The sequence below is a fragment of the Canis lupus genome, chromosome 26 (genome assembly GCF_048164855.1).
Source record: "Canis lupus baileyi chromosome 26, mCanLup2.hap1, whole genome shotgun sequence".
In the NCBI taxonomy this organism is placed as follows: domain Eukaryota; kingdom Metazoa; phylum Chordata; class Mammalia; order Carnivora; family Canidae; genus Canis; species Canis lupus.
This window is the reverse complement of record NC_132863.1, coordinates 33825231-33852042: the sequence shown is the minus strand read 5'-3', so window position 1 is coordinate 33852042 and position 26812 is coordinate 33825231. Positions and strand designations below refer to the sequence as shown.

The following is a 26812-nucleotide window of genomic DNA, read 5'->3' as shown; positions in this document are numbered from 1 at the left end:
CCTTGGCTTGAGCCAGTGCTATCTCCATCCATGTGCAGGAGAAGAGTGGGGCCCCTTGGGGTCTTCAGGGCACCCCCACCCCCCCAAGGTCTGTGGTCCCCAGCCCCACCCAGAGGCACCACTTAGAAGAGTCAGTGTTGATGTTGGCTTTGTCCTGTGGAAGAGTTCCCTGGGCAAGAGGGAAGGTGAGGCGAGGGGTCAGGCCCTCCGAGCCCCCAGCACCTCCCAGCATCTGGGCCCTGGTGGATGAAACAGCCTGGGACTCACCTCAGATCCTAACAAGTCCCCACAGTTCCATCTTGAGACCTTGAATCAAAAGAAAAGGCATTCGTGTTTTGTTTCTGTTCTCTCTCTCTCCCTCTCTCTCTTTCTCTCTCTCTCTCACACTCACTCTTTCTCTCCTTTAGTAGAGCCGTGGCCTCAACTCACGGCATTGGCAACGTCTACTTCTAAACTATGGAATGTTTTCACATTGACGACAGAATTACTCCAAACGGGGCGGGGAGTGGCTGTCCAAGTGTTCATGAGACAGTGCATTACTGAGAGCTTGCTGGGAGTCACACAGTACAGACACACCGACAGGCAACAAGCCCGGGCCTGGCTCTAGATGTATTTTTTCTTGAGGTACCAGTAGGCAAAGTAGCCCATCCCACCCAGGGAGCCCATGAGGAAGGACGCCCCAAAGAAAGATGGGGGTTTCCGCTTGACCAGCCGGAACGCATTGGGGATGACAGCCGACAGCAGGGTGGTGTGGATGTCGCCGAGGACTTTCCGGAAGGCCAAGCGCCTCTGGACCCTCTCGAAGAAGGACTGCAGGTTGGGCCGGCTGCCATCTTCCCAATACTTCTTGGACAGTCCCAGGAACTTGAGGCGGTGCAGGGTGGCTCCCAGGAGGACGTCGGCGAGGGTGAAGGCACAGCCGCAGAGCCACAGCTCACACTTCTGCCCTGGAGCGGAAGGGAGAAGAGATGGGAGTGGAGGGGCCAGCCTCTGCTCCCTGACTCGCTTCTCTGCCACTGACCCCTCGGGCTTTGGCCTACCTACACGCCCACCTGCCACCGCACTGCTGCTGGGGCTCCTCACTCTTTACAGCTTTAATCACTTTTGCTCTAGGCTTATACCACTTCTGTTGGTATTTTTTCTTCAAATCAGCTGACTTTTTTAAAAAAATTGTTTTATCAGCTGACTTTTAAGTGTAAATACATGTATCTGAACTCCAGACACTTACGTCTAACTGCCCTTTTGACAGTTCCACTTGGCTGTTCACCATGCATTTCAAACTTGGTATGTCCAAAATCGAATTCCTGATTGTCACCCCCAAACCCACCACTCTCATCCGCACGTCAGCGACCGCATGCCCACTCTTTCAGTTTGCTCGGGTGAAAACTCCATGCTGCATCGAGTCCTCTTTCTTTCATTCCCCATGTATAGTGTGTCAGCAATTCCCATCAACTTCTCTTCAAAATATATAGAGTATGCGGCTACCTCCGTTGTTACCAGTCCCGTCCAAACAACCATCCTCTCCTACCTGAATGTCAGAATGTCCTCTTGATAGATCTCGCTGCCTCTCCCCTTGACTTCCTTTTTTTTTTTTTTTATTTATTTATGATAGTTACAGAGAGAGAGAGAGAGGCAGAGACACAGGCAGAGGGAGAAGCAGGCTCCATGCACCGGGAGCCCGATGTGGGATTCGATCCCGGGTCTCCAGGATCGCGCCCTGGGCCAAAGGCAGGCGCCAAACTGCTGCGCCACCCAGGGATCCCTCCCCTTGACTTCCTAGAGTCTGTTCTCAACACAGCAGCCAGAGGGACTGGAAATGGGTATGGCTTGCCTGGGAGGCCCAGTGAACAGGGAGTGGTTCACAAGAAGTCAAGATTAGAGAAGTAGATGGAAGATAAACTAATGAAAAAGCTTAGAAGCCCCACAAAGGAGTTTGGATATGAACACGGTCAGTGGGGAGAATTGCAGGGTTTTGAGCAAAGACGTGATTTAAGAGACCAAAGGAGCTCCGTGTCCACCTCCATGTCCACCTTGGCCCCTGCTGGGCTTCATGCCTGGAATGCTTTCCCCTCTGCCTCCACTTCCTACAAGGTCTGCTGTCTTGGGAAGCTCATTTCTGCATCTTTGAGCAGATGTTCCTTTCAGCTCAGAAATGTCCTGAATCTGATGCCTTCCCCCATCAAAGCCTGAGCCCCTCCATCCCTCCCACTCTGTGTCTTCTTGTTCCTCCATTTATTCATTCACCCAATGAATGTTTATCTAGTAGTATGTGTTGGGCATAAAGACCTGACATGACATGACACATAACAAGACACCATGTCCTGAGAGGCTCGTGGTTTCACAAGAGGAGGAGGTAAAGTGTAATGAAGGCTCTAATCCAAAGTTTGTCCTTGTTACATAACCTTCAAGATGTCTGTTGGATATCCAAGGGGAGATGATGAATCAGCGTTAGAGGTATGCGTACCTAGTATAAGTGTGCATCATCAGCATGGAGGTGGGAGGACATTGGCAAGGTAGTGACTGTAGACAGATCTGAGAATAGGGCCAAGGACTGAGCTTTGGGGCTTCAAGATTCAGAAGCAAGATGAAAATCAGCGGAGGAGCATGAGCAGGGGCACTTGTGAGGTGAGAGATGAACCAGGAGAGGGTGTTATCCTGGAAGCCAAGATATGAAAGTGTTCCAAGGAGAAGGGGGGTGTTCAAACCCCGCAGAGAGGTCAAATAGGAGGCCGAGACTGGTGACTTTGACAAGAGCAGTAGGAGAGGATGCTGACACTGAAAGCCTGGTTGGAGGGAGTCCAAGAGAGAAAGGGAGGAGAGGAACTGGAGACCGTGCGCAAGGATCACTCTCTCTAGAGTTTTGCTATAATGGGAAAGACATGCCAATAATGCGAGACAGGTCAAGAGTGTCTTTGCAAGCGGGGAGGGAATACCCAGCATGTTGATGGGAATGTTGGAGCAGAGAGGCAGAAATGATGCTACAGAAGACAGTGGAAGGGATTACCAGCGTGAACGCGGGAGCAGATGGACATCAAGATGCAAGGGGAGGGGTCGCTAGTTCAAGGACAGCTCAGTCCAGGTAATTGGAGGGAGTGCGTGGTGCTATATCTCATCAAATTTAAGTTGCTATGGAATGTAAGACAGCCACCCCGGAGAGAACAAGTGGTGCCAATTAAACTTTGTGAGAAATTTCAGAGATGTTAAGATGCGATGCCACAAACGTGCCTCTTAAGGCTGATAAAAACGCGGTGATGTATGAGCACTGCTGCTGGCAGCAGAGTAGCCGTGTGGGTCTCTTCCTAAGACTTCTGTTTTCTCAGTGGAGGCAGGGGCTGCAAGGTCGAGGAAGACAGAGAAGGTATTAAGCAGTCACCTGAAGAGGGGACGGGGGGAGGCCTAGGGCAGCCGGAGAGCCATCAAAGGCTCATGGTCATGAATTCAAAGTGAGACCAGCCGGCACAGGTGTGTTTCTCCAGCCACACTTGGCCGCAGGTGCTGACCAGGTAGAGACTTGGGTGTAACCATCTGAGGTTTTGCAAAGCATGATAAAGCCAGAAGAGGGCAAGGAAGCTGATGGTGCAGGCAAAGGAGGGTTCTTGCTGGTGGCCAAGGGAGTTACTGCCAGGTACGGAGCGTGGTGAGATCAGGATGGGGGTGAGGGGCAGTGGAAGGAGGCAGGGCCAGGGGCCCGCAGTCCCCAGTGACAGACCAGAGGAGACCGATTTGAGAACAGGACCAAGGACTGACCCCGGGGCACTCCAAGATTTAGGGAATGGACAAGGAGAAACCAGCAAGGGTGCATGAGAAGGAACGGCCTATGAAGTGGGAGATGCACCAGAGAATGCAGTGTCACCTCCCCAAGCCTCACAGCAACCCATCTGATAGGTCCTATTATTATCCCCACTTTACACTTGAGGACACTGAGGCACAGAGAGGTCAAGTAACTTGGCCAACGCCACACAGCGATGACATGGAAGAGCAGAGCCTGGATTTGAACTCAGGCCGTGTGGTTCTAGAGTCTGTGCTTGGAACCACCGCAGAACACTGCCTCTTTCCATGTGCAGATGAGCACGCGCAGAGGCTTGCGTCTCTACATGCCCCTTTCAATAGGTGCGCTCCTTGTTGGGTCTGTGTGCAGATCTGTGTGTCCGGGTCATGCGTGGTGTGTCTATCCGTCCATGTGTGCACCTGCTCCAGTCCATGCAGCCGACTGTGTTTATACATGTGGGTATCTGCACACGTGGGCATCTGCGTCCATGCGGTGTGGAACCCCCACACGTGTAAGTGAAGTGATGCCCACGTCCATTTGGCTGTTTGCCTGCACACAGATGTATGTGTGTGTCATTATCGAAGTGTGTCCATGACTGTGTTTATGTGTATGGGCAAATGCTGAGAGCCACCACCACCATGTAGGTGGACATGTGTCCCTACCTGGCATGTCACCCTTCGGTTTGCCCCCTCCTCTAGCTGTGCATCCCTTCAAAAAGCCCCCAGCCCTGGATAAATCCTATCCTGAGCCTGCCAGCTGAGTGTGCTAGAGACTGTTACACTGATCAGATCTGCTTCAAATTCATGAGCACAAAGCCCAAGAGAGAGGGCACTTGGCCGTGCTGGGACCTCTGCTAGCTCTGGAGTAGACTGGCTTCCCCACGCCCTGCGGAGACAGCCATACAGCTTCCTTCTCTCCTCACACCCTGTCCCTAGTCCTCACTCAGCCCATGATGTCACCACATGCTGCATTCAGAAAAGAGGAACCTTCATCCAGGAAAGCCCTCACACCAACCATGAACCCTACAAAGCCAGGCACGTGCACACTGCCTTCGGCCACCCCCTCTTAAGGCCAGGCCCTCTGGGTTCTCTGCACCCATCTGAGGCTGCACATCCTCCCTTTGCCTTCCAGATCCGCCCTCCTCCCTTCTCCATGTTGCTCTGTGCCCCAGGAGGACGACTTGACGGATACCCCAGTGGGGCTCCATGCCCTCTGGCTCCAGTCAGGTTCAGCTACTGGGAAGCAGAAGCAGGAAGTAGGAGGGTGGGTGAGAGTGAGGTGGGAGCCACAGACTGAAAGGTATAGCTCCTATCAGACAGTCCCCCTCTCCACACAGCCTCTTTGTCCAGGGCCCTGAAGCTACTCCCACCCCTCACAACCTCAGGCCCTGGGCACCCCATTTTTCCTTGTGCTCTGCCTGTATCCTGCCCACATATTTGTAAACAGTCCCTTGATGAAATTCTCTTCAACTTACCCAATTGAAGGTGCCTTGCTTCCCACAGGGCCTCTGTCTGACGCACGCCCCTCGTGTCCTTTCCTGGACTTGGTGCCATCCATCCTACAGCACTGATTTCTCCTTTCCATGGGTTCTTTTCTACCGGCCTGAAAACACGCTCTTATATCTCCTCTCTTCACCCCACTTCCTTCTTCAGGCACCATTCCATCTCTCTAGTCCCTTCCACTGCTAAATGTCTCAAAACAGGTGCCGACATCTGCTGTCTTCATTCCTCACCTTGCATTCACTCTTCGGCCTTCAACCCTCATAGTCCAATGAAATCCGCCCTTGTCAAGGTCACCACCAACAGCCATGAGACAAAATCCAGGGGATGCTTTCCCACACTTGCTTCACTTAGACTCCCAGCAGCATTTGACACTATTCTCTCCTTAAAACACAATCCCTTCTGGGTTCTATTGACATAAGGCTCATCCTGCCTCGCTGGCTACTCTCTCAGTCAGCTTTGCTGGCTTCTCTGCCTCTACCTCTCCCCTGATGCGGGGAGACCTCAGGGCAGGTGTGGTAGTTTTAAAATGCGCTCGCAAGCCACTCAGTACTTCTCTGGTGGAGCCCAATCTCCTTCCCCTTGAATATGGACAGTATTTTGTCGCTTGCCTCTAGAGAATAGAATGTGGCAGAAGAGACAATGACTCCCAACGATAGGTCATATGGCCACCCCTCTCTCTCTGCACTCACCCATTCCAGGCACAGCCAGCAGCCATGTTGTGAGGACACTCAAGTGGCCCCATTGAGGAGGGCAGGTATTGAGGAACCGGGGAACTGAGATGTCTAGATGGGAACCATGTGAATGAGCCATCTTGGCTATGGATTCTCTAGCTCAAAGGACTGCAGCTCCAGCCAACATCTTGAGTGCAACCTGCATCATGCAGCCCTAAATTACAACCACCCAGCCACCCTGCTCCAAAACTCATGAGCCACAGGAAGTGTGTGATGTAATAAATGTGGTTTTTGTCGCTGCTTCAGCCTCTAATTCACGGGCAATTTACTGTGGAGCAAAAGGACACATCAGCCCTGACTCTTCTGTTTTGTCTCTCTCCGCTCTCTCCCTAGATAAATCACCCAGTTCTGCGGCTTAAATACCACATACATGCTGGAGACTCACAAATCTCTCTCCAAATTCTGACCTCTCCTTTACAAGGCAGACCAGAATACCGAATGGACCGTGACAGCCCCTCCTGGGTGTCGGAAGGCCTCTTGAACTCACTGTGTTCCAAATCGAGCACTCGGCTCCCCTTACCTATATCAGGAAACAGCAGCACTCGGTAGCTCAGACCAAAACCCAGCAGTCATCTTGGATTATTTTCCCTTACTCTCCCCTCCTCACTTGACCACTCAGCAAATTCCAATCCATTCTGTCTCCAAAATGCCTCTCGAGTCCATCCACGCCTCCCCATCTCCCTTGTCTTCTCCTTGGTCCAAGCCAACATCATCCCTCCTGGGCTGCTACAACAGCCTCCATTCTGTCTCCCTTGAAATCCACTCTCATAGTAACCAGAATGCTCTTTAAAATCAGAACATCTCACCCTGGGTGGATTTCGAAAATGGCCACCATTTCCTCCCATTCCTGTATGCATGTGGCTTTGCTGCCACTAATCCATTCTTGCTTTACCTAATGAGACTCTAGTAAATTCCACATAAATAGAAGCTTGACAAGTGTTTATACACTGAATCTTTGCTCCCTTGCTGCTGAGTAAGACTGGGTTAGCCTGCTGGGTGATGAGCAATGTGTGGCCCACTGGCCCTGCTGACAGCGAGTCAGCCACTAGCCATGCCAGGGAGGTCACTGACTGCTAGCTGACTACAAATACGTGAGTGATGCCACCACCAGCATGCGGGACAGAGATAAGCATCCCAGCCGAGCCCAGCCCAAATTGCCAAGCCACAAATCATGAACAAATAAAAGGTTTTTTTAAGTGACTCAGATTTAGTGTTTATTCCTTATGCAGCAAAAGTTAGCTAATACAATCCCCTTCTCAAAGCCTTCCAAGGATTTGCCATCAGATGTGTACAATCGTACATAGTACAAAAATCGAAATTCTAAATATAGACTAAGTTCTAAATATAAATTAAATATAAATATGAGTATATTCTAAATTCAAATACAGCCCCATGATCTTGCATCTCTCTGACTCTGCCCAGCCTCACTTATGCCACTCTCCCCAATACTTACCACACAGTAGCCAGTTACTGGGGAGTTCCCAGCTATCCCCACCCTCCTCCATGGTGTCCCCTCAGTCTGGGACACACCTGTCCTGGTTCTTCACTAGGCTGGCTCCTCCATAACCTTCAGGTCTCATTTGAAACACCTTCTCTTCAGAGAAGCTTCATCAAATTTGCCTGGCTCTTTTTACTATCAATCTTAACACTTCTCCACAAGATTGTAAACTCCATGAGAGCAAGAGCGACATCTTGTTTTTTACTTGCAATTTTATCATCAGGACCTGGCACATAGTCGGTGTCTAAGAAATATTTCAATAAATGAATGAAAAAGAATGGTAATAGTAATTATTTTTGAGATTCTATTTCTAGAACATTTTACCTTTAGCCAGGTACTGTGGAGAATGATCAACACCTGTTATCTTTATGAACCCTCACAACCTTCCTGTAACCTAGATCTTATTATTACCAACATTTCATAGATGAGCTAAGAGAGGTGAAGTGACTTCTGTAAGGCCACAGAACTAGGAGGTAGCTGATCCAGAATCCATATCAGAGTCATCTGGCTCCATGCCAGGGGTCTTAACTGTGACATCATAACACTTCCCAATCCTGCTCTCTGCCCCACAAGGGGACAAGTGGAGGGCATAAGCATTATCCCCAGGGAATTTTGGGGGGTACTACAGTGAGTGAATGAGACTATGTGGGCCCAACCACCACCCACACCTCTGCTGCCTCCCCTAGCTATGGAGGGACACCAAGTCTGTCCAACATCTCCATCTGGAACAACCCCAGTCATCTTGCCATGGGGCAGTACAATGCTGCCTCCTCTTGGAAGAGCTCAGGACCAAAACAAAGACTGAGGTCAGAAGCTCCCAACCTAGGAATCACACGAGGAATGAGCTCCCACAGCTATTCTCCAGGACCATCAACTCTGCCCTCCATCTAGGTCATACTCCATGTCTCCCTTGATCGATCATTTCATTTTATGTTCTTGGAGAACAGAAGAAGCAGCAGAGCTAGTGCTTAAAAACTCAAGACTCTGGGAGCCAGGGTTTGAATCTAGGCTCCACCATTTCTATCTGTGTGACATTGGGAAGGTTACTGAACCTCTCTGTGTCTTAGTTTCCTCATCTGTTAAATAGGGTTGCTCATATTACTTACCTTCTAGAGTTCCTATGGGCCTTAAATGCGTTGAACTATGTGAAACACTTAGCAGTGTCTGGCTCACAGTAAGTGATGTTAAAGATACATTGTATGGGCTGAATTGTGTCCTTTCAAAATTCGTATGTGGAAGCCCTAATCCCCAGTCTCTCAGAATGTGACTATATTTAGAGAAAGGGCTTTTAAAGAGTTAAGTATGTTGAAATGTGGTCATCAGGGTGGGCCCTAATTAATCTGACTGGTGTCCTTATAAGGAAAGAACATGTTGCCACACAGACACCAGGGGCACGTACCCGGAGCAAAGCCCACGTGAAGACACAGCAAGAATGTAGCCTCTGCAAGCCCAAGAGAGGCCTCAGAAGAACCAAACCTCCCAATACCTTGACCTTAGACTCCAGACTCCAGAGCTGTGAGAAAGTAAATCTCTGCAGGTTAAGCCATCTAGTCTGTGGTATTTTGTTATTAGGGCACCCGAGCAAATTAACCCTTAAATATGTAAGACGTGCCTGAGAATGAAGGTCAATCAATGAGAGAAGGGTAGAGCTGGGACTCTGAGCCCAGAGACAGTCTTGGAAACACCACGCCTTCTGGCCTCTGAGCACTCTTCTGTGGTGGCTTCCCCTAAGAACCTTCTCTGACAGAAGGAGAAAGTTCCTGCCTGAGGTGTGTACTATTTTAATTACTAAGCCTTGCCATGCTTTTTTTCTACAGAGGACTTAGGGCCCTGGCTTTAGATCTCATGACAATGTCCTATTCAGGACTTTAGCTATCTATGCGTACCTTATGCTTGCCTCTGCTGTGAGATGCTGGAAGAGCACTGCACCTGTCAGGAAGGAATCTGTTCTTGCCCTGACCATGCCACTAATGAGCTGCACAACCTTGAGTAAGTCCCTGTATCTCTCTGACCCTCTGTTTTCTCAAATAGAGAATATGCATGACTTTAGTTATCGTATGTTTAAACTAGCATGTTCTAGGCAATGTTCAGAGTGCTTTTACTTTTCATAAGAGTCCAACAAGATGGTATTAAGTTGTATTATTACCAGCCCATTCTACAGATGAAGAAACTGAGGTTCCAATAGCAAAGCAACTTATTCAAGTCACAGTACAGACAGCAAAGCCAGAACTCTAACTCAAACCTTTCTGATTCTAAAACCATCTTTTTAAAAAAGATTTTAAGTAATCTCTACACCCCAGCATGGGGCTTGAACTTACAATCCCAAGATCAAGAGCTGCATGCACTACCAACTGAGCCACCCAGGTGCCCCAAAACCAATCTTTTTGAACACTGCTCCACAGCTTTCCCATACAGATGGTGTGTGCATGTGTGAAGCTGTGAGGGCAGCAGTGCATGTCACATAGCTTTGTAAATTAGCATAACTGAGGAGACAAGACTAATAGGCCACCAGAGCAAGATGAGAAGGTCCAGAATCTAACTTGAAGAGGAGTGGTGGCAAAGACAGCACATAGAAGGAAAAAGGAGCAGAGGGGCATGAAGAGGGTACTCCCAGCTGGAATTGCTACAAGAACAAAAGGAGTGGAGATGGGAACTTGGCAGGGTCAGGGTTCAGAGAGTCACTCAAGAACAGAAAGAATCAAGGTCAGAAAGAACCGTAATACATACTTGAGTGGGGGAAAGGTGAGATGATGTGGTGGGTCCTGGTCATCACCACCACCACCTTCATCATCTTCACCAACCTTTATTAAATATCTACTGGATGCTAAGCACTGACCTAATACCTACATGTATTATTTCATACAACATCTCAACACCTTTCTGGGATAGTCTTATTATTATTATTCCTATTTTATAGATGAGAAACTGAGTTCCAGGAAGGTGAAGCACTTGACCCATGGTCACTTAACTAATAAGTGGTCAAGCTAGGACTTAAACCTAAGTCTGTCTGCCTCCATGGCCCATGACCCTAACCACCTGGGAGGTCCTCTGAGATCTTCAGGATAAAGGGGGTTGGAATTGGGCAGGGGTGGGTGGGCTGAAGAGGCTCCAGCACCCACCTACCCCAGAGCTGGCACCCACCCTCATTCTCCAGCTTCCTCTTCTCCAGCTCCGCCTCGATCTGGTCCAGCACCATGGCCAACTCCCCAAGGATCTTCTTTAGGTAGCTCACATCATCGTGCTCCAGGATCTTGGCCTGGGGACAAGATAGGCAGGAACCAGGGGAGTTGAGTTGGCTTCCACTGAGCCTGGATAACCAGAGATGGAAGGAGCTGGACCCCAACCCCCTTTGGCAAACCCAGCCTCCAAATACCCCGTCAGTGTAGAGGGTGTCCCACTGTGAGCTTGGCTGTCCTGACCAGACCTGGCACTTTCATACACCAGCTGCTGTGAGGATCAGTTGATAGCAGCTCATTGCTGCCCCTTCTCAAGAGAATTGCTCTCAGGCAACAAGTCTGCCTGGAAATATTTGGGAGGTTATCTCCCACCCCTTATAACCCCACCAGACAATCTGTAGCCAATGACTGACTAACACAGGAGTATAAAAGGCTTGCCCTTTGCCTCAATGTGGATTGAGTTTGTGGTGACACTTATGCTGCAGAGCTTCCTGTGGGATCAGGAGAACTTGGCGCCCACTTCTTTCCTATCCCCCCCACCCCTACTGGGTTCTCCTCAGAACACTCCTTCAATGCCACTCTTACCCAAGAACCTCTGTCCAGTGTTCTGCTCTTAGGGTCACAACCTAAGATGTGAGGAGACCCACCAGGGCCAGTGGCTCACCCAAGTTCAAATAGCCAATAAATGACAGAGGAGACAGGATTGGAAAAGCAAGCCATGTTGTTTCCATTTCATGTCATCAGCTGATCCTCCATTTAGAACCAGCTTCTTCCATTTGTTCTGTTCCATGAGAGAGATGGTCGGGAAGGGAACTGGGCAAGTCTGGAAGCACTTACCATGAGCTTCTTCTGTTTGGAAAGGTAGGGCTCAGAGAGCTGGGGTTCCTCTTCATGGTCCAATTTCATGAGGTCTGTGGTGGCGTTGGCTAAGTGTCCTGGGGAGAGAATAAGGAAGTCTCCATCTTTCTGATACCCAGGGCTACCCATAACCCTTCTTCCACAAGTTTGCCAGTAGGTCCCACTCAAACATTGGCCTGGGAAATAACAATATCAACAACCAACACCTAGGAAGCACAACAGGCTGCAAGGTAGGGATGGATGGTATGCCATCCTGCCCTAGGCTTGGGCTAGTGGGAGAGACAGACACATAAATCTTTCTGATACAGCATGATCAATCTGTAATGAAGAGTGAACAGAATGCTGTGGGACACACAGGGCCACCAGCCTGGGCCACCAGGCAAGAAACCTCACTGAGGGAGGAGACTACTAGGGGATGAAGAGGAATTTGCCAGAAATGGATAGGTTATAAACCTGGACAAACACGTATTTCAGAGCATGTCTCCCCCCACCCTTTCCTGTGGTAAGGAAACAGGTTCAGAGAGGCTAAATAATAGCCCACACTAGTAAATGATAAACAGGTTTCAAGCTTGGGTCCATCTGCTAATTCGTCTAGTGCTCACTCACTATAGATCACAAGGAAAAACTTGTTTAATGTGAGAAAAACCATAAAAGACTTTTGGTGTTGAAACTTCTTCTGGTGAGGCAATTTTCCTGAAGATTTGGGGATATGCTAACCCCATACTTCCTGGAAAAACTGGCCTTTTAAGAAGCCAAAAAGGGAAGTGTGATGGAACAGTGGGTCAGTGATGGAACTCAAACCATAACCCTGAGAATTATTCTTTTTTTTTTTTTAAGAGTTATTTATTATTTGAGAGAGAGCAAGAGTGAGAGAGAGCACAGGAGCAGGAGGGAGGGGCAGCGGGAGAAGGAGAAGTAGACTTCCTGCTGAGCCGGGATCCTTTTTTTTTGGGGGGGGGGATCTTTTTTTTTTAATTTTTATTTATTTATGATAGTCACACACAGAGAGAGAGGCAGAGACACAGGCAGAGACACAGGCAGAGGGAGAAGCAGGCTCCATGCACCGGGAGCCCGACGTGGGATTCGATCCCGGGTCTCCAGGATCGCGCCCTGGGCCAAAGGCAGGCGCTAAACCACTGCGCCACCCAGGGATCCCTGGGGATCCTTTTTTTAAAAAAGATTTTTATTTATTTACTCATGAGACACACACACAGAGAGAGAGAGAGGGAGAGGGAGAGAGAGAGGCAGAGACACAGGCAGAGGGAGAAGCAGGCTCCATGCAGGGAGCCTGACGGGTCTCCAGGATCACACCCTGGGCTGAAGAGTCCAGGGCACTAAACTGAGCCACCGGGGCTGCCCTGAGCCAGGAGCCTAATTAGGGATGGAGGGTCTTGATCCCAGGACCCCGAGATTATGACCTGAGCTGAAGGCAGACACTTAACCGACCGAGTCACCCAGAAGTCCGAAAACTATTCTTAATGAGAGAGAAGTGCCCTATAATCTAACTTTGAGAATCTAACTGTAAACTCTGGAGACTTATAAGAGGAGGTGAAAGCATCACGCAGGATAAGATCCTGGAGTTTGTTCCATGATCGGGGTGGAGTCTCTCCAAAATTCTTGGCCAGTAAGTTTAGGATGTGGCAGGTCAGGTGGACAGTGGTGCCCCAATCCTGCCCTCCCCTTTCCCTTGTGTCCCAACTCCACTTAGAGATCACTTAGGTGCCCTGAACTCATCCTGGCCCACCCGGCCTCATCATCTTCCCTGCTTCACCTGCTCCTCACCTGCAGTCTCCCCCAACTGCAGCACCCTTGCCCCACACTGAGCCAAGCCAGGTGCCTGGGGGGTGCCTTCAATCCTCCTTCACCTCATCCCTGCACCAAATCAGTCCCAGGTCCTGTTGATTCCTCTTTCTTATTCTTTCTCATACTTAACTTCTCCCTGTCAATCCTGACTCCCTTAGTTCAGATCCCCTCACTGATGTCTCTGGATGATGCTGACCCAGCCAGAGGCACCAGCACTCTCTCCATTCTGTGCCCTTCTCCCCACTTACATCAAAGAGGTCTTCCTCAAACACACACTTGACCATGCCACTCCCTACTTAAAACCCATCCCTGGCTCCTCGCTGCCCTCATATAACATCCAAGTTCTTCAATTTGCCTTTAAAAAACAGCAGGATCCATCTCCTCTCTTCTTACCAACTCCATCTTTCATTGACTTGTCCCACCTGTCCCTGTCCCCAGACTCCAAATGCTTGGCATTCCCTGAATGTACCAGGCCATTCCAAACCTCTGGGCCTCTACTCACTCTACTTCTACCTCCTGGGATAGCTTTCTCTGTGTTCCTCCCAAAAATCCGCTTCTAGCCCTAATTCAAGATCACCTCCTCCACGAGGTCTGTCCTGAATCTGACCACTCAATGCCTTTGTCCTCCAGATTTCTGCCAGAAAGTGCAAATACAGTAATCAGAGCCGCCATTGCACAAATCCATTCACATTGCAATCTATGTGAAAAGTGCCCCCTGGACTTGTGCAGTGCACAACCTGTACAACTAAACATGGAGATTTTGTTGTACTTATTTCTGGATGTATGTGTCTTCTACTAGAATTTGAGTTTCTGGAAACCAGTGGCTCTATCATACTTGTCTCTGTTTCCTTAAAACCCAGCACAGACCTGGCACAGAACAAGAGCTTAGTGAGAGTTAAATGAATGAATGAATGAATGAATGAATGAATGAATGAATAGGATGAGTGAATGAATGACTGCAGGTATTCAGCTTCCGCCTTCTGATATCTCACCATCTACCACCCCATCTCCTGGACTGATACAAAACCCAGTTAAACACACTTCCAGACCTTTTAGCTTTCAGGCTATATTAAGTCTCATCGATATTTTATGAACGTGAAGGTCAAGTATGGCATTTTCTTTCTTGCCAGTCACCCAGGGCTGCACATGTGGCTGTCTTTAGACTCCAGGAGGGCAAATCAGCAAAGTCCAGGAAAGACCTTAGGCTGATTGGAGGGGTCACTGCAGGATGATTTCTGTATCCTCTGAGATCCCCTTCCCTCCCCCAGTGGGGCTGGAGCCCTGAGATCTTTCTCCTCAAAAGAGGAACAGGCTGGACCCCTCACTGCCTCCTAGACTTCTTCAAATGACTCATGGCAGAATGAAGAAGGGCCTCCAGCCCCCAGAAGCATTTAGGGACTGTCTTTGCCTCGTCCAGGTCACCACCACTGCTCACCTAGATGACAGCCAGGACCTCCTAACTGCCCACCCATTCTTTTCTCGGTTGAGGGAACTTTGTAAAACGCACATCGGATCATGTCACTTCCCATCCCTGTTTCTCCACTGCTCTTTGGACAAAATTCCCATTCTGCCAGACTTACTCCCCAGGCTCGCACCACAGCCACTCCTACTTCCCTTGGGCTACACTTCATCCACATTGAACTTCCTTCAGTTCCCCAAACATACCACAGTCTCTCCTACCCCTGACACTGAAAGGATTCTCTAGCTCTCCTTCCCCTGTGCCTCCTGGTCACCCTTGGATGCTGCTGCATTTCAGAAGCTCTGCATGCTCCCAAGGCTGAGATGGTGACCTTCCCTGGTCCCGTAGCCTTCCTGCTTCCTTATCATAACACTGAGAGGCTCTAGGGTGACATATCTTTAATCAACTAGTGTTTGAACAGGTTATATGTACACACTTGTTTAAAAATCCAAACAATATTCAATAATGTACAGTGAAAAGTAAATCTCTCTCCTCTGAATCTGTGGTCTCTTAGTTGTGCTCCCCAAAAGCAAACACCTTCTCATATATCCCCCAGGAATCCTCTGTGTTTGCAAGCACCTGTGTGTCCATTTAACCCCCTTTTAAATATGTTAATGATACCACACTAGGTGCATTTTTTGCCCTTCATTCCTACTTACTAATATATCTTAGTAAGTATCCCATATGCTTTTTTTAAAAATTTTTTTTATTTATTTATGATAGTTACAGAGAGAGAGAGAGGCAGAGACACAGGCAGAGGGAGAAGCAGGCTCCATGCACCGGGAGCCCGATGTGGGATTCGATCCCGGGTCTCCAGGATCGCGCCCTGGGCCAAAGGCAGGCGCCAAACCGCTGCGCCATCCAGGGATCCCCCATATGCTTATTTTTTAAAGATATTTAAATTCAAGTTAGTTAACATATAGTGTATTATTAGTTTCAGTGGTATAATTTAGTGATTCATCAGTTGCATGTAACACCCAGTGTCATATGCTTATTTTTTTTTTTTTAATAGCTGTACGGTGTTCCATCATATGGGAAGACTAGAAGTGTTCCAGTGTACGGGAAGACTAGAATTTATTTACCCAGTTCCCAACTCATGCACAGCTGGGTTGTTTCCAGCTTCTTGCTGTTACCATCTATGCTGCAATGAATGCCCTTGTACATGATTCGTGGTGCACAAAGCCAGGTATAATTGCAGGATCATCTCCAAGGTGTGGGTCTTTCTGTGTTCCATCTAGAGTGCCAGACTGCCCTCCCGAGAGGTTGTTCAAACATATTTAGTCCCACGCTGCAATCACCTGGTCACTTGTCAGGATGGAACTGTGACCCCGGGATGGTAGAGGCTGTGGCTGTCCCCATCTGTCCCCAGCCCCCTGCCCAGGGCCTGGGCCATAGTAGACCACATAAATGTTGTTGACTGAATGGAGATAGGATGATACTGCTAAATTCCGAGTCTTGTTTGAGGGTAGTACTCCAAAGGGACGGGATCAAGTTCCACAACCTGCCCCTTCCCACTTTTAAACATTGGCGTCAAGAGGAAGAAAGTGACCATTTACTGACACCTAGTATCTACTTAGAACACCCAGAGGGATGCCAGAGAGATTAATAGAGACAGAGAGAGCAGGGTGGAGAGAGAGGCAGAGAGGGATGGGGGCGATCAGGAGGGAGAGGAGGAAGACAGCTGGTAAGAGACACACAGTGGGAGGAAGAGGTGGAGGAGGAGAACTCCTGTTGAAAGCAGAAAGGTGGGCAAACAAGGGTAACCCGTGGCACTCACTGCGGATCTCGGCCGTGGCGTACTTGGGGATCATGGAGTCAGTGGTGAGCTCGGGGTGCAGGATGCAGCCGTGTGTGTAGGCGTCCATGGGCAGCGCGTCCAGCAGCTCACGGTACTGCAGCACCCTCGCGTGCTGTGGGCTGCCCGCCTCAGGCATCAGGGTCACCACGTGATCTGCGGGGCGCAGCCAGGGTTGGGCTGGGGTTAGCGGGGCCTGCCCTGGCCACCTACCCCATCCCTTAATCCCAGCACCCTGGAACCCTGAAATGTCGAGGCCCACAGGGTCTACCCCTTTCCCCAGGCTGACACGGGATCCTAGCGGTCCTGCCTGCCCACCGGGAGTCCTGCCAGCCTGTCTCCTGGGGGGCAGCTCCTCGTCACTCCAGGCTTGTTGACTGGTGGGGGTCTAGGCCCAGTGTTGCCAGGCTTCAAGAGAAGCCAGAAACCTGGATGTTTAAAACTGAACTTTCTTTGATTTTTAATTGCTGGCAACTAATTTTTCTCTACAGTTTATGTCTGGGCCCTGCCCCTCGCTCAGCTGTGGTTTGCGGCATCTGCCGTAGGCAGGGGGCTTTTGAATCCGAAGAGGGCTGGAGGAAGAGAGGGAGACATAGGGTCCTGTGGGTTTCTGTGGTGTCTGGGCCCTCCTCACATCTGCAATGTTCTAGGGTACTTGGGTCCCATATCTATGGGGTTCCCGGGGCTCCATGGCCCTGACTATGCTTATAGGGATTCAGTGGGCTGGGCCCTGTCCATGCCCTGGAGTGGCTGGAAGATCTGGGTCCTGCCTGTGGTGACTAGGAGGGCCTGGGTCCTGCTCCTGCCTGGGGGTTCTGAGGACCTGTGGCCATGCCTCTGACTCCAGGGCTCCTGGGGAAGGAGGCTGTAGCCCCAGTGCTCCTAGGGGCGTGTCTGGGCTAGCCCTCTTCCTGGAGTATCCGGGAAAGGGTTTGTGGCATCCCAAGCATCGTGGCCATGCCTGTAGCTCTGTGATTCCTGCAGGGCATCCAAGCCCTGTTTGCAGTCCCATTATTCCTTTTTCGGGAAGACTAGGCCATGTCCACTGCCCCAGTGGGCTTCCTCAGGCTCCCCAAGGTTCTGGGAGCCCGTCTGAGCCTGTGGGGTCCCCGGGGTCTGTGGCTGAGCCCCTGGTGGGTACGGCAGCCGTACCTCCTGTGAAGGTTCGCTCCACGTAGTCGATGATCTGGTCATAGTCGCTGATGATATTGTCTCGGTGGATAATGACGGGCACCTCCTCCCCCAGGTTGAGCCGCATGAACCAGGGCTCCTTGTGCTCACTCTGTGGCAGGCTCACGTCCCGCTCCTCACACGCCAGGCCCTTCTCGGCGATCACCAGCCGCACCTGCAGGCGCCAGGGTCAGAGCGGGGAAGGTGGGCAGACACAAGGGGACACTCTGCCCAGGCGGGGCGGGGCATGCAGGGAGGGAGGTCAGAGGTCACACACAGGAGGTGACACTGTTGCTTCCAGCTCATTCTTGGGCTCCTGGAGGTAGGGAGTGGTTTGGGGGGGGGGGAACTCTCCCACGGGCCCAGAGCCTCTTGGTGGGAGGGACACAGCCCTACTCTGGGGCAAAGAGGCAGTGCTCCCTGATGGTTATAGGACTGGGTTTCACAGCGGGACATACCTGGGGTAGGATTCTGGGCTCTGCTATGTGTGCTTGGGCAGATTTCTTAAATTTTCTGAGCCTCAGTTTTCTTATTTGGAAGTATTAATAGTACCACCCCAGGGTCTGGTACATGGCATTCAACTCATGATTTCATTACTCACGATTAGACACTCAGCCTGGCTCCTAGGGGTAGATCAGGCCAGGAAATTCATAGAAATTCTTATCAGCATAATCAATAGCTAAATTTCTCAAATTATTTGGGAAATAAAACAAGGTGCAAAATAATTTGCCAACACCAACTGAGTCTTTTGGTGCCCCCACACACTTCCCATCTGTTGTTGGATGCTCACAAAAGCCTCTCAGAAGAGAGTAGAATAGGAACTATCCCCTTTGTCTTTTTTTTTTTTTTTGTAGTATCCCCTTTGTCTTGATGAGAAAACCAAAGCCCAGAGACAGCAAGTAATTTCCCCAAAGGCACACAGCAAGTTAGCAGCAGACCTGAAACTGGAAGCAATGGGTCCTGACTCCTAGACCAGTATTCAAATGCCCTGTGGGCACCTTCAAGGAGTCTTGGGCCTGTCCCTCCTTCATCTTTCCTATGTCTTTAAGGGGTCCCAGACAAACATTTGAGCTACTAGAAGCTAATGGAGAGCCTTGAGGCTGGGGTCTGCTCCTGACCCAGCCCAACATTTCTGAGCCGGAAGATAATCAGAAGTCACCTGGTCCAGCTGCCCCCTGCCAGTGGACTGAGGCTCAGAAAGAAGACGACTCGTCCAAGGTCCCCCAGAAGAAAGATGGCAAGTGACTCCACCCCTCCCCACTAATGGCTCCAGTCCAGGGGGAAGGGAAGCAGTTGCCACTGGAGACTGGAGACTGAGGCCAGCAAAAGTGGTTCTCCTGGAGTGTACATGTCCCCACACAGCCAGTTGGTAGCTCTTGGAACTAGGCATCCCCAGTCTCCCTCCCAGGTGCCAGGAGTTATGCACAGAGGGGCAGCATGGTATCCTGGGTCAGACCTTGGACTGGGTGCCAGACTGTCAGTTCAAATCCCAGCTCTAGCACCTTAAATCTTAAATCTTCTGGCTTTACATCTGTGTACCTCAGTTTCCTCACCTGTCCAATGAGAGTCCCACTAGCAATTTCCAAAGAGGGCTGCTGTGGGGACGAGATACTCCAGTCCCTGTGAACAGTGCCTGGCACACTGTAGGCATAATGTGTCTTAGCCACTTGTATGAGATCAGGTCTTGGAAGGAGACAGATTTGGATTTGAAGCCTTGCTCTGCTGCTTATTTGCTTTGTGATCTTGGACAAGTCACTTGACTTCTCTCATGATAGGTTCTATGAAATGAGGAATGTAATCCACTCTTTCAAGCATGGCAGGAGGTTTGGATGGGATGACATGGATAATGTCCCAGCACAGGAGACAGGAGGTTAATACATGGGTTCTATCATCACACACACACACACACACACACACACACACACACTACCTCACACTCATGGTTGATGTCATAAAGTAGTACTTCATGCCGCCCTCATGGCTAACACAAACACTCTTTTCCTTGTGGGGAGGGAGAGGTAATTAGTCCCTGAACCCCCAACACTCATTCACAGATTCATTTGCTCCATTAGCCAAAAGCAGGTCCTGCAGATGGGGCTGGGAGGTCCTCACCCTGGCTCTGCCACAACGATGTTATGTGACCTTAGAGCTATCATGCCCTTTTGTGAGCCTCCTTTTAATCATTAGTAGATTGAGGGCTGGACTCCGTGTTAAAGGAGCGTCCTGCAGCCTTGCTGCAAGCTGACACTACATTCGGACCTTGCAGGAGACAGTGGGAGGGTACTGCTGGTTCTAAGAGAGGAACTGTGGCAAAGAATGAGCCCTGGGGTGGCATCTATTTGGTCTGGTATGTGAGTGTATGAGTGCAAGAGCCTGAACAGGAGTCGCAACTGCGTGAATGAGCAAATGCGTGTAGATGCGTGTCTGCATGAGTGGATGTGTATGGATGAGTGTGTGCATATCTGTGCACGAGTATGGGTCTGGATGGATGAGTGTCTGCGTAACTGTATTACAGTACTGTGTGAGTCTGTGTACATCAGTGTGGATATGAGTGTGCATATGCACATGTGTGTCTTTGTGTGTATGTATAAGGGAGTGTGCATGAGCAAGAGAGTACGTGGATGTGTATACTTGAGCTCCTGGGTGGTGCTGGTGCCCTGGAGATGCCCCAGAACAATCAAGGCTGGAGTTTGGCTGGAGCAGAACTGCCCACTCCCTACCTCCTGCCCATCCTGGCATCCTCCACCCTGGGCAGTCAGGCTCCACCCAGCCATTCAGCCTCCAGGCCAAGCTGGGACCGCGGAATGGATGGAGACGGAAACCGAACCAGGCCTCTGCCCTTGGCAGGTCCAGACATGTGGCCTTGCCTCCTGGCAGGGCACTTGCCCCTAGGGATCACTCCCAGGCCCTGCCCTGGGACTCTAGTAAGGGCACTAGGTGCAACTAAGTGCCTGGTGAGGGGACTATCTTTAGAGATGTAACAGTTTTGCTTGGAGCGGCCTCAGGGTCATGCCGGCAGGCGGCCAAGGAGACTTTCTCCTTTAGCTGAGCTGTAGGCCAGAGCCATGTGCCATCCTGCAGGGGAGGGGAGTGTGGGAGGAAGCCAGGCCCAGGGGAAGGGCATGCAGTCACCAAGGCCATCTGCCATCTCTTTATCCTGGAGACTGGACCAGACTTGGGTGGTCACCACTCTGTGTGACTGAACATCAACCACCCCTGGGCAAACTATCTTCCCTGGGGGGGGATGGAATTAGCTCACTGGTGCTTCATTATCATAGATGGGCACTGTCCCTCCTCACCCAGGCCCTTGTTTATTAGGCAACTGCAATGTGCTGGGTTGGCATCTCTGCTCAAACACTTAGTTGCTGTGCGACTTTGTAAAAGACACTTAGAGTCTCTGAACCTTAGTGTATTTATCTCAAATATTTTCTTTTTTTAAAATTAATAAAGGTGAGGGAGTGGCCCATACAGGGATCTGAGGAAAAGAGTTCCAGGCAGAGGGAATAGCCAGCACAAAAGCTCTGAGGCAGAAGCATGGCTGGTGTGTTTGAAACACAGCGAGGAGGCCAGTGTGGCTGGAACAGGGTGGACAGGGAGACAAGAGGAGAGGAGGTCATGCACAGGGCCTTTTTTTTTTTAATAGTGGGTTTAAAAAATTTTTTTATTCATTTGTTTATGAGAGACACACAGAGAGAAGCAGAGACAAGGCAGAGGGAGAAGCAGACTCCTTGTGGGGAGCCCAATGCAGGACTTGAGCCCAGGACCCCAGGATCATGACCTGAGCCAAAAGCAGACGCTCAGCCACTGAGCCACCCAGGTATCCCTGCACAGGGCCTTTTATTTTATTTTTTATTTTTTTAATTATTTATTTATTTATTTATTTATTTATTTATTTATGATAGTCACAGAGAGAGGGAGAGAAAGAGAGACAGGCAGAGGGAGAAGCAGGCTCCATGCCGGGAGCCCGATGTGGGATTCGATCCCGGGTCTCCAGGATCGCGCCCTGGGCCAAAGGCAGGCGCCAAACCGCTGCGCCACCCAGGGATCCCTGCACAGGGCCTTTTAAATGAGATTCCCAGATTCAGGGGTCCATGAATCAATCCAGGGACTCCTTGATCTAGGATGGGAAAATTAGATGTTTATTTTCAGTAATCTCAGCCTGACAGCATTTTCTGCAATTATGTGTGTAGGCGACAAAGCATGGTAGTGTTAGCAGTGGCTGATACATTGTCACCACAAGAAATCAGATACTTTCATCACTGCACATTCCTACAGTTACACTCATCATGACTTTGACATTACAGTGATCAGTCCTGTCACTAGGTCAGGTTATATAACAGGTTCATACAGAAACACATACTATTATACAATGAATTTGTTTTAAAAATATGTCAATAGCTATACTTTGATTGGCTTCCCTTCTAGTAATGCTGTGTATTTTGCTTTATCCATTAAAAGGCATTATTGTGAGAAAGATCCACAGGCTTCCCCCCATTGATGAGGGGTCCATGACCCAGGCAAAGTTAGCATCCTGTAGTAGAGCCTAAGGCCATTATGAGGATGGCCTGTCTCTTTCTTGGAAGGACCCGGTGAGCAACTACAGGCTTCTGAGAAGAGTAGTGAGATCTGCAGCTGTCACCTGTGAGCTTCTGGGGGTGGAGGAAATGGTCAAGGGCAGCGTGGACAGCGCTGGGGGCCAGTGCCCAAGAGCATGAAAGGCAAGGCCAGGGTGGGAGGGAGAGATCACCTTGGTGTCTTGGGTGTTGGGACTATCTTCTGACAGGACTCAGATCTGGGCCTCCTACTCTTGGGGACAGAAGGCTCCACCCACAGGTACATCCAAGACAAAGGCAGACCCTGAGAGGATGGGATGAGGGGATCTTGAACAGGCTTGTTGCAGGAAGCCAAGGATGGCTCTCAGAGACTCACCTTGGTGGAAATCACAGGAAGAATAGCTAACCCTCAAATAGCACTTTCTCTGTGCCAGGAACTGCTCTAAGACATTTATACGTGTTACAAAAACCTAATGAGGTAGGTACTAGTATCATGAACCTTTTGCAAAAGAGGAAATAGGCACAGAGACAACACTAAGTTGGCAAAAGTTACACAGCCAGTAAATAGCAATCTTAGTTTGTTTTTGTTTTTTTTTTTTAAACTGGCCAGCATGAGGACAGAAGAATGCTCAAAAGGCTGGGAACACACAGAAACAGAGCGATTCTTCCTGCTTGGGGAGGGAGGGATGCAGGTTGTGTCAAACATCTAGTCCATTTTCATGCTGAAAAGCTGAGGACCACAGAGGGTCAGGACCTACCTGAGGTCACAAGCTAGTGAGTTGGAATGCCAGCAATCAGAATGCTGGTGTCTTGACTGTCTGCGTGTTTGCCCCTCCTAGCCTCACCCCTTGGCCCTCACCTCCGGCCAAGGAGAAGCAGGCTGGGGGCAGAACAGCCTCAGAAACAAACTAATATCTACATTTTGCATTTAGAACCTCCTCTGAACCCTGTGGCCCCAGATGATCACTTATGATGGTGCATGAAAGTTCACTGTTAGCATGCAATCTTTAAGGCATTGTGCTAAGTGTGTGGCCACGCATGATATCATTCAATCCTCACAACTCTCTGAGATAGGTTACTGTTCCTCCTGCACAGAGGAGGAAGCAGAGACTTACAAAAGTGAAGACACGTGCACAAAGGCATACAGAGGGAAGTGGCACAGTCAGGATTTGATCTCCTGTCTGGTAAATATAAGTGAGCTTACTTGGCACTTTCTATATGCTAGGTGCTGCTCTAGGTGATTTAATGGATACATTTGCTGAATCTTCACAACGACCTTATCCTGGAGGTGCTGTTATTATTCTTACTTTATAGCCGTGATGTGTGAGGCATGAGAGGCTAAGCAACCTGCCCAGAATTACCCAGCTGGTCAGTGGCAGAGTTAAGATTGAATCCTGGGCACTCTGGCCTCAGAGATGGAGCTCGGGACCCCCCTCACTGTCTTGCTGCCCTCTGGCTCTGGGATAGTCCTCAGATGTCCCATGAAGCCACCACCACTCTTGAGGGTAGGCTATTTTCTGCTATTCATGTACCATTTAAGACAGGCTTCTCAGATGCTAAAAAAGGGGAATTGCTCCCTGAATGCAGGCAGGGCCCTTAAGGACTGAAAAGAAGGAAGCTTACCTGCTAAATTCCTACTATGTGCCAGACACTTAACATATGTCCATGCCCTTTTAATCCCCCTGGAATTCTGCAGGGTTGGATGCAAAAGTCTCGTTGAGGAAATTGAGGCATGGAGAGGTTGACTTGTCCAAGGTCACACATCCAGTAAGCATTTAAGATGAGAATGGAATCCAAGACCATCTGACTACAGAGCCCATGCCCTTTCCACCAGGCTACACTGCCCCTAGAACCTACCATGGGCACCCAGACAAGGGGAAGGCCCTGAAAGGGAGGCAAGAGGATGCCCAGGCTGGCCTGGTCACAAATGGGGTTGTAGTGGAGAGTTCCATCCCAAAATAAAGGGCCACCTCAGCTCTGAGTGCAGATTGAATAGGATATATTCCTTGGGGGCACGGGGAAGAGCAGGAAGCTCCCTTGGGGAATGGTGATGGCAGGTGCCATCCCTCTGCCACCTGTCCAGTCCCAATCACTGGGACCTGGCTCCTGAGGTTCTGGGAAAGAAGGGATTCTAAAGTCTGGAGGTCAGTCTGATTCATCTTCAAACCCCCAGCAACTTGCATAGAGCTTGGCATGCAGTAGGTGCTCAGCGTGCACGTGTAGAATTTATGGATGAGTCCCAGAGTGGCTCTGGTTAAGCAGACCCCTCCTTCACCCAGCACTTTAGTGATATCATAACACCTATAATTATCAGAGCCTTGACCCTTTGCCAGGCACTGCTATCAGCATTTTTTGTGTATCACCTCATTTCACCCTCAAAATAACCCTTTGAGAAAGGTACTGCCATTAGCTCCATTTTACAGATTATAAAACCTTGGAGAGGCAAGGTGACCTGTCCAAAGCTTTACGGTGAATTATTGGGGAAGATGATTCTTCTACTGGGGACTGTCTGGCCTCAGGGTCTATACTCTAAACTGGAGCTGCTCAAAAAAGGATCAGTGGACCAGCTTTATCAGCATCACTGGTAGCTAGTTGGAAATGCAGCCTCTTGAGCCCCACTCCAGACCTGCTGAATCAGAATATCTGGGGTGGGACCCAGCAGTCTGTGTTTAAACCAGGATCATGCAGTGACTAATGTATGCTCAAGTTTGAGAAGCGCCAGTCTAGAACACTAAGTTATACCGCCTCTTCAACAACCCTCTCAGCAACTCTGAGAAGGGGTGGGAATTACAAGTAGGTATTACTATTATTATTATTTTCATCATCATCTAGTTTTCCAGATGATGAACTGAGCCTGGACCAAGACTCAAATCTAAGTCTTTTGGTTCCAAGGCCCTTTCTCTTTAGGAATCTGTTTCTCCATCTGAAAAAATGAGTGAATGTAACAAAAGGATCTCCCAGGAAGAAGAGGAATTCCAAGGTCTGACTACCGGAATCCCTTAGAAACCATCAACGCTCGCTGTTGGGCCCTGGCCGTGGTGCTGAATTCGTGCCCCACTGACGGACAGCCGCCCGGGGTGGGAGATTGCGCCCCTAGAGGCGCCCCTGTCTCACAGGCGCAGTGCTTGGCCCTCACCCCCCGGAAGCGGGAACCCCGAAAACTCAGCACCAGGCTGGATTCCTAGCTGCCCTCCCAGCTCGTCTGGGTCTGAGAAGGGGCAGAGGGGCTGTCTGTGTCTTTAAGAGCAAAACATAGATTTTAGGGGCCGAACCCAAGCTAGTCTAAGGAGATGGGTTAACTCCTTCCTTCTCAAGGTCCAGGTAAGTGTGGATGCGGGAGAGGGCTGGGGACAGACCCTCCAAGCCCCAGCCAGAGGAGGGCTCCCAGCCAGGCAGGAGCTGCGACCTGGAGGGCCTGTAGTATCCAGGACAGCAGCGCGGAGGGAGGCCCACCACCGACTACTGGGGCTGGAGGCTGGATCCCAGAAAGCACTCCTCCTTCCTCCCCGCAGTAGCCGCCCCCTCCAACAGGCCGCCTTCCCAGCAGTGCCCATTCCTTTCCCCTTGCCTTTGTCTCTCTTCTCAGCCCTCCAACAGACCAGGTCTTTCTGGGAGGGAAAGAGGCATAATAGATGTTCCCACAATTGGGAACGGTGCTCTTGGGGCCCAAGACAGGGCCAGTCACCTCCCGGCATCCTCCACCCTCCAGCCCCGAAATCCCACATTCCACCCTCCAGCCTCTCCCCCGTCCTCGGACCCCCTGGGCCCTCCTGGATCCCCTCCCCCAAGCCTCCTCGCCAGCGGGTGCATCCTGCTCCCCAGCTCCCTGGGCTCTACCTTCTGTGAGCTGAAAGACTGGGTCCAGTGGTACAGAACCAGGCTCTCCTTGGGCCAATGGGCGGGGCTGGCCGCCTCGGGAGCGTCGGGGGCCTCCACGGGCTTGGCCACATCGCTCTCCAGCGCCGAGATGGGCCACCAGCTGCAGTTGGTGGGGGTCAGGTTGTTGGGGGTCGCCATGACAGCCCGGAATCAGAGGGAGGAAAGAAGGAGGCTCCGCGGCAGCGGCTCTCTCTCGCCCAGCATCACATGGCCTCGCCGAGCCTGCCCCTCTTTCGCTCCCTCCCTCCCCTCTCCGTGAATGTCATTACTCGCTGGGCGCTGGGGGAGGGGCGAGGGGATCCCGGGAGCTCCTTCCCTCCTCCTCCCCTTGGCACGCCCCTGGCCCCTGCCAGGAACCACCCGTCCTCTAGGTCAGGCTCCCTGGAAGGGCTCGAGGAGCCACAGGGGAGTGGGCCTTGCCCCCCAAATGGCTCATATCTGGCCAGGCTTCTGCCAAGACTCCACCATTGTTAACGGGTTCCGACTCTCTATCTTCCAAGAAGCAAATACCTTTTAGGACAATTGTGTTATAGAGACCCATTCCTCTTATAAATCAGTCTCTGGAAATAGCTTGTCTCTCTTTGGAGCTGTCATTTTCTAGCATTTCTCATCAAGGACC

General features: G+C 50.4%; 1 protein-coding gene across 1 annotated transcript; it reads right to left on the bottom strand.

Moving 5' to 3' along the window:
• Positions 1–577: 577 nt before the first annotated feature.
• On the bottom strand, positions 578–26457 carry GDAP1L1 (ganglioside induced differentiation associated protein 1 like 1). Its single transcript, XM_072801112.1, has 6 exons — positions 26152–26457; positions 17744–17936; positions 16574–16747; positions 11514–11611; positions 10642–10756; positions 578–947 (listed from the first exon to the last, which is right to left on the bottom strand). The coding sequence occupies exons 1-6, from the start codon at positions 26329–26331 to the stop codon at positions 604–606; spliced, it is 1104 nt and encodes a 367-aa protein (XP_072657213.1). The 5' UTR covers positions 26332–26457; the 3' UTR covers positions 578–603.
• Positions 26458–26812: the final 355 nt, after the last annotated feature.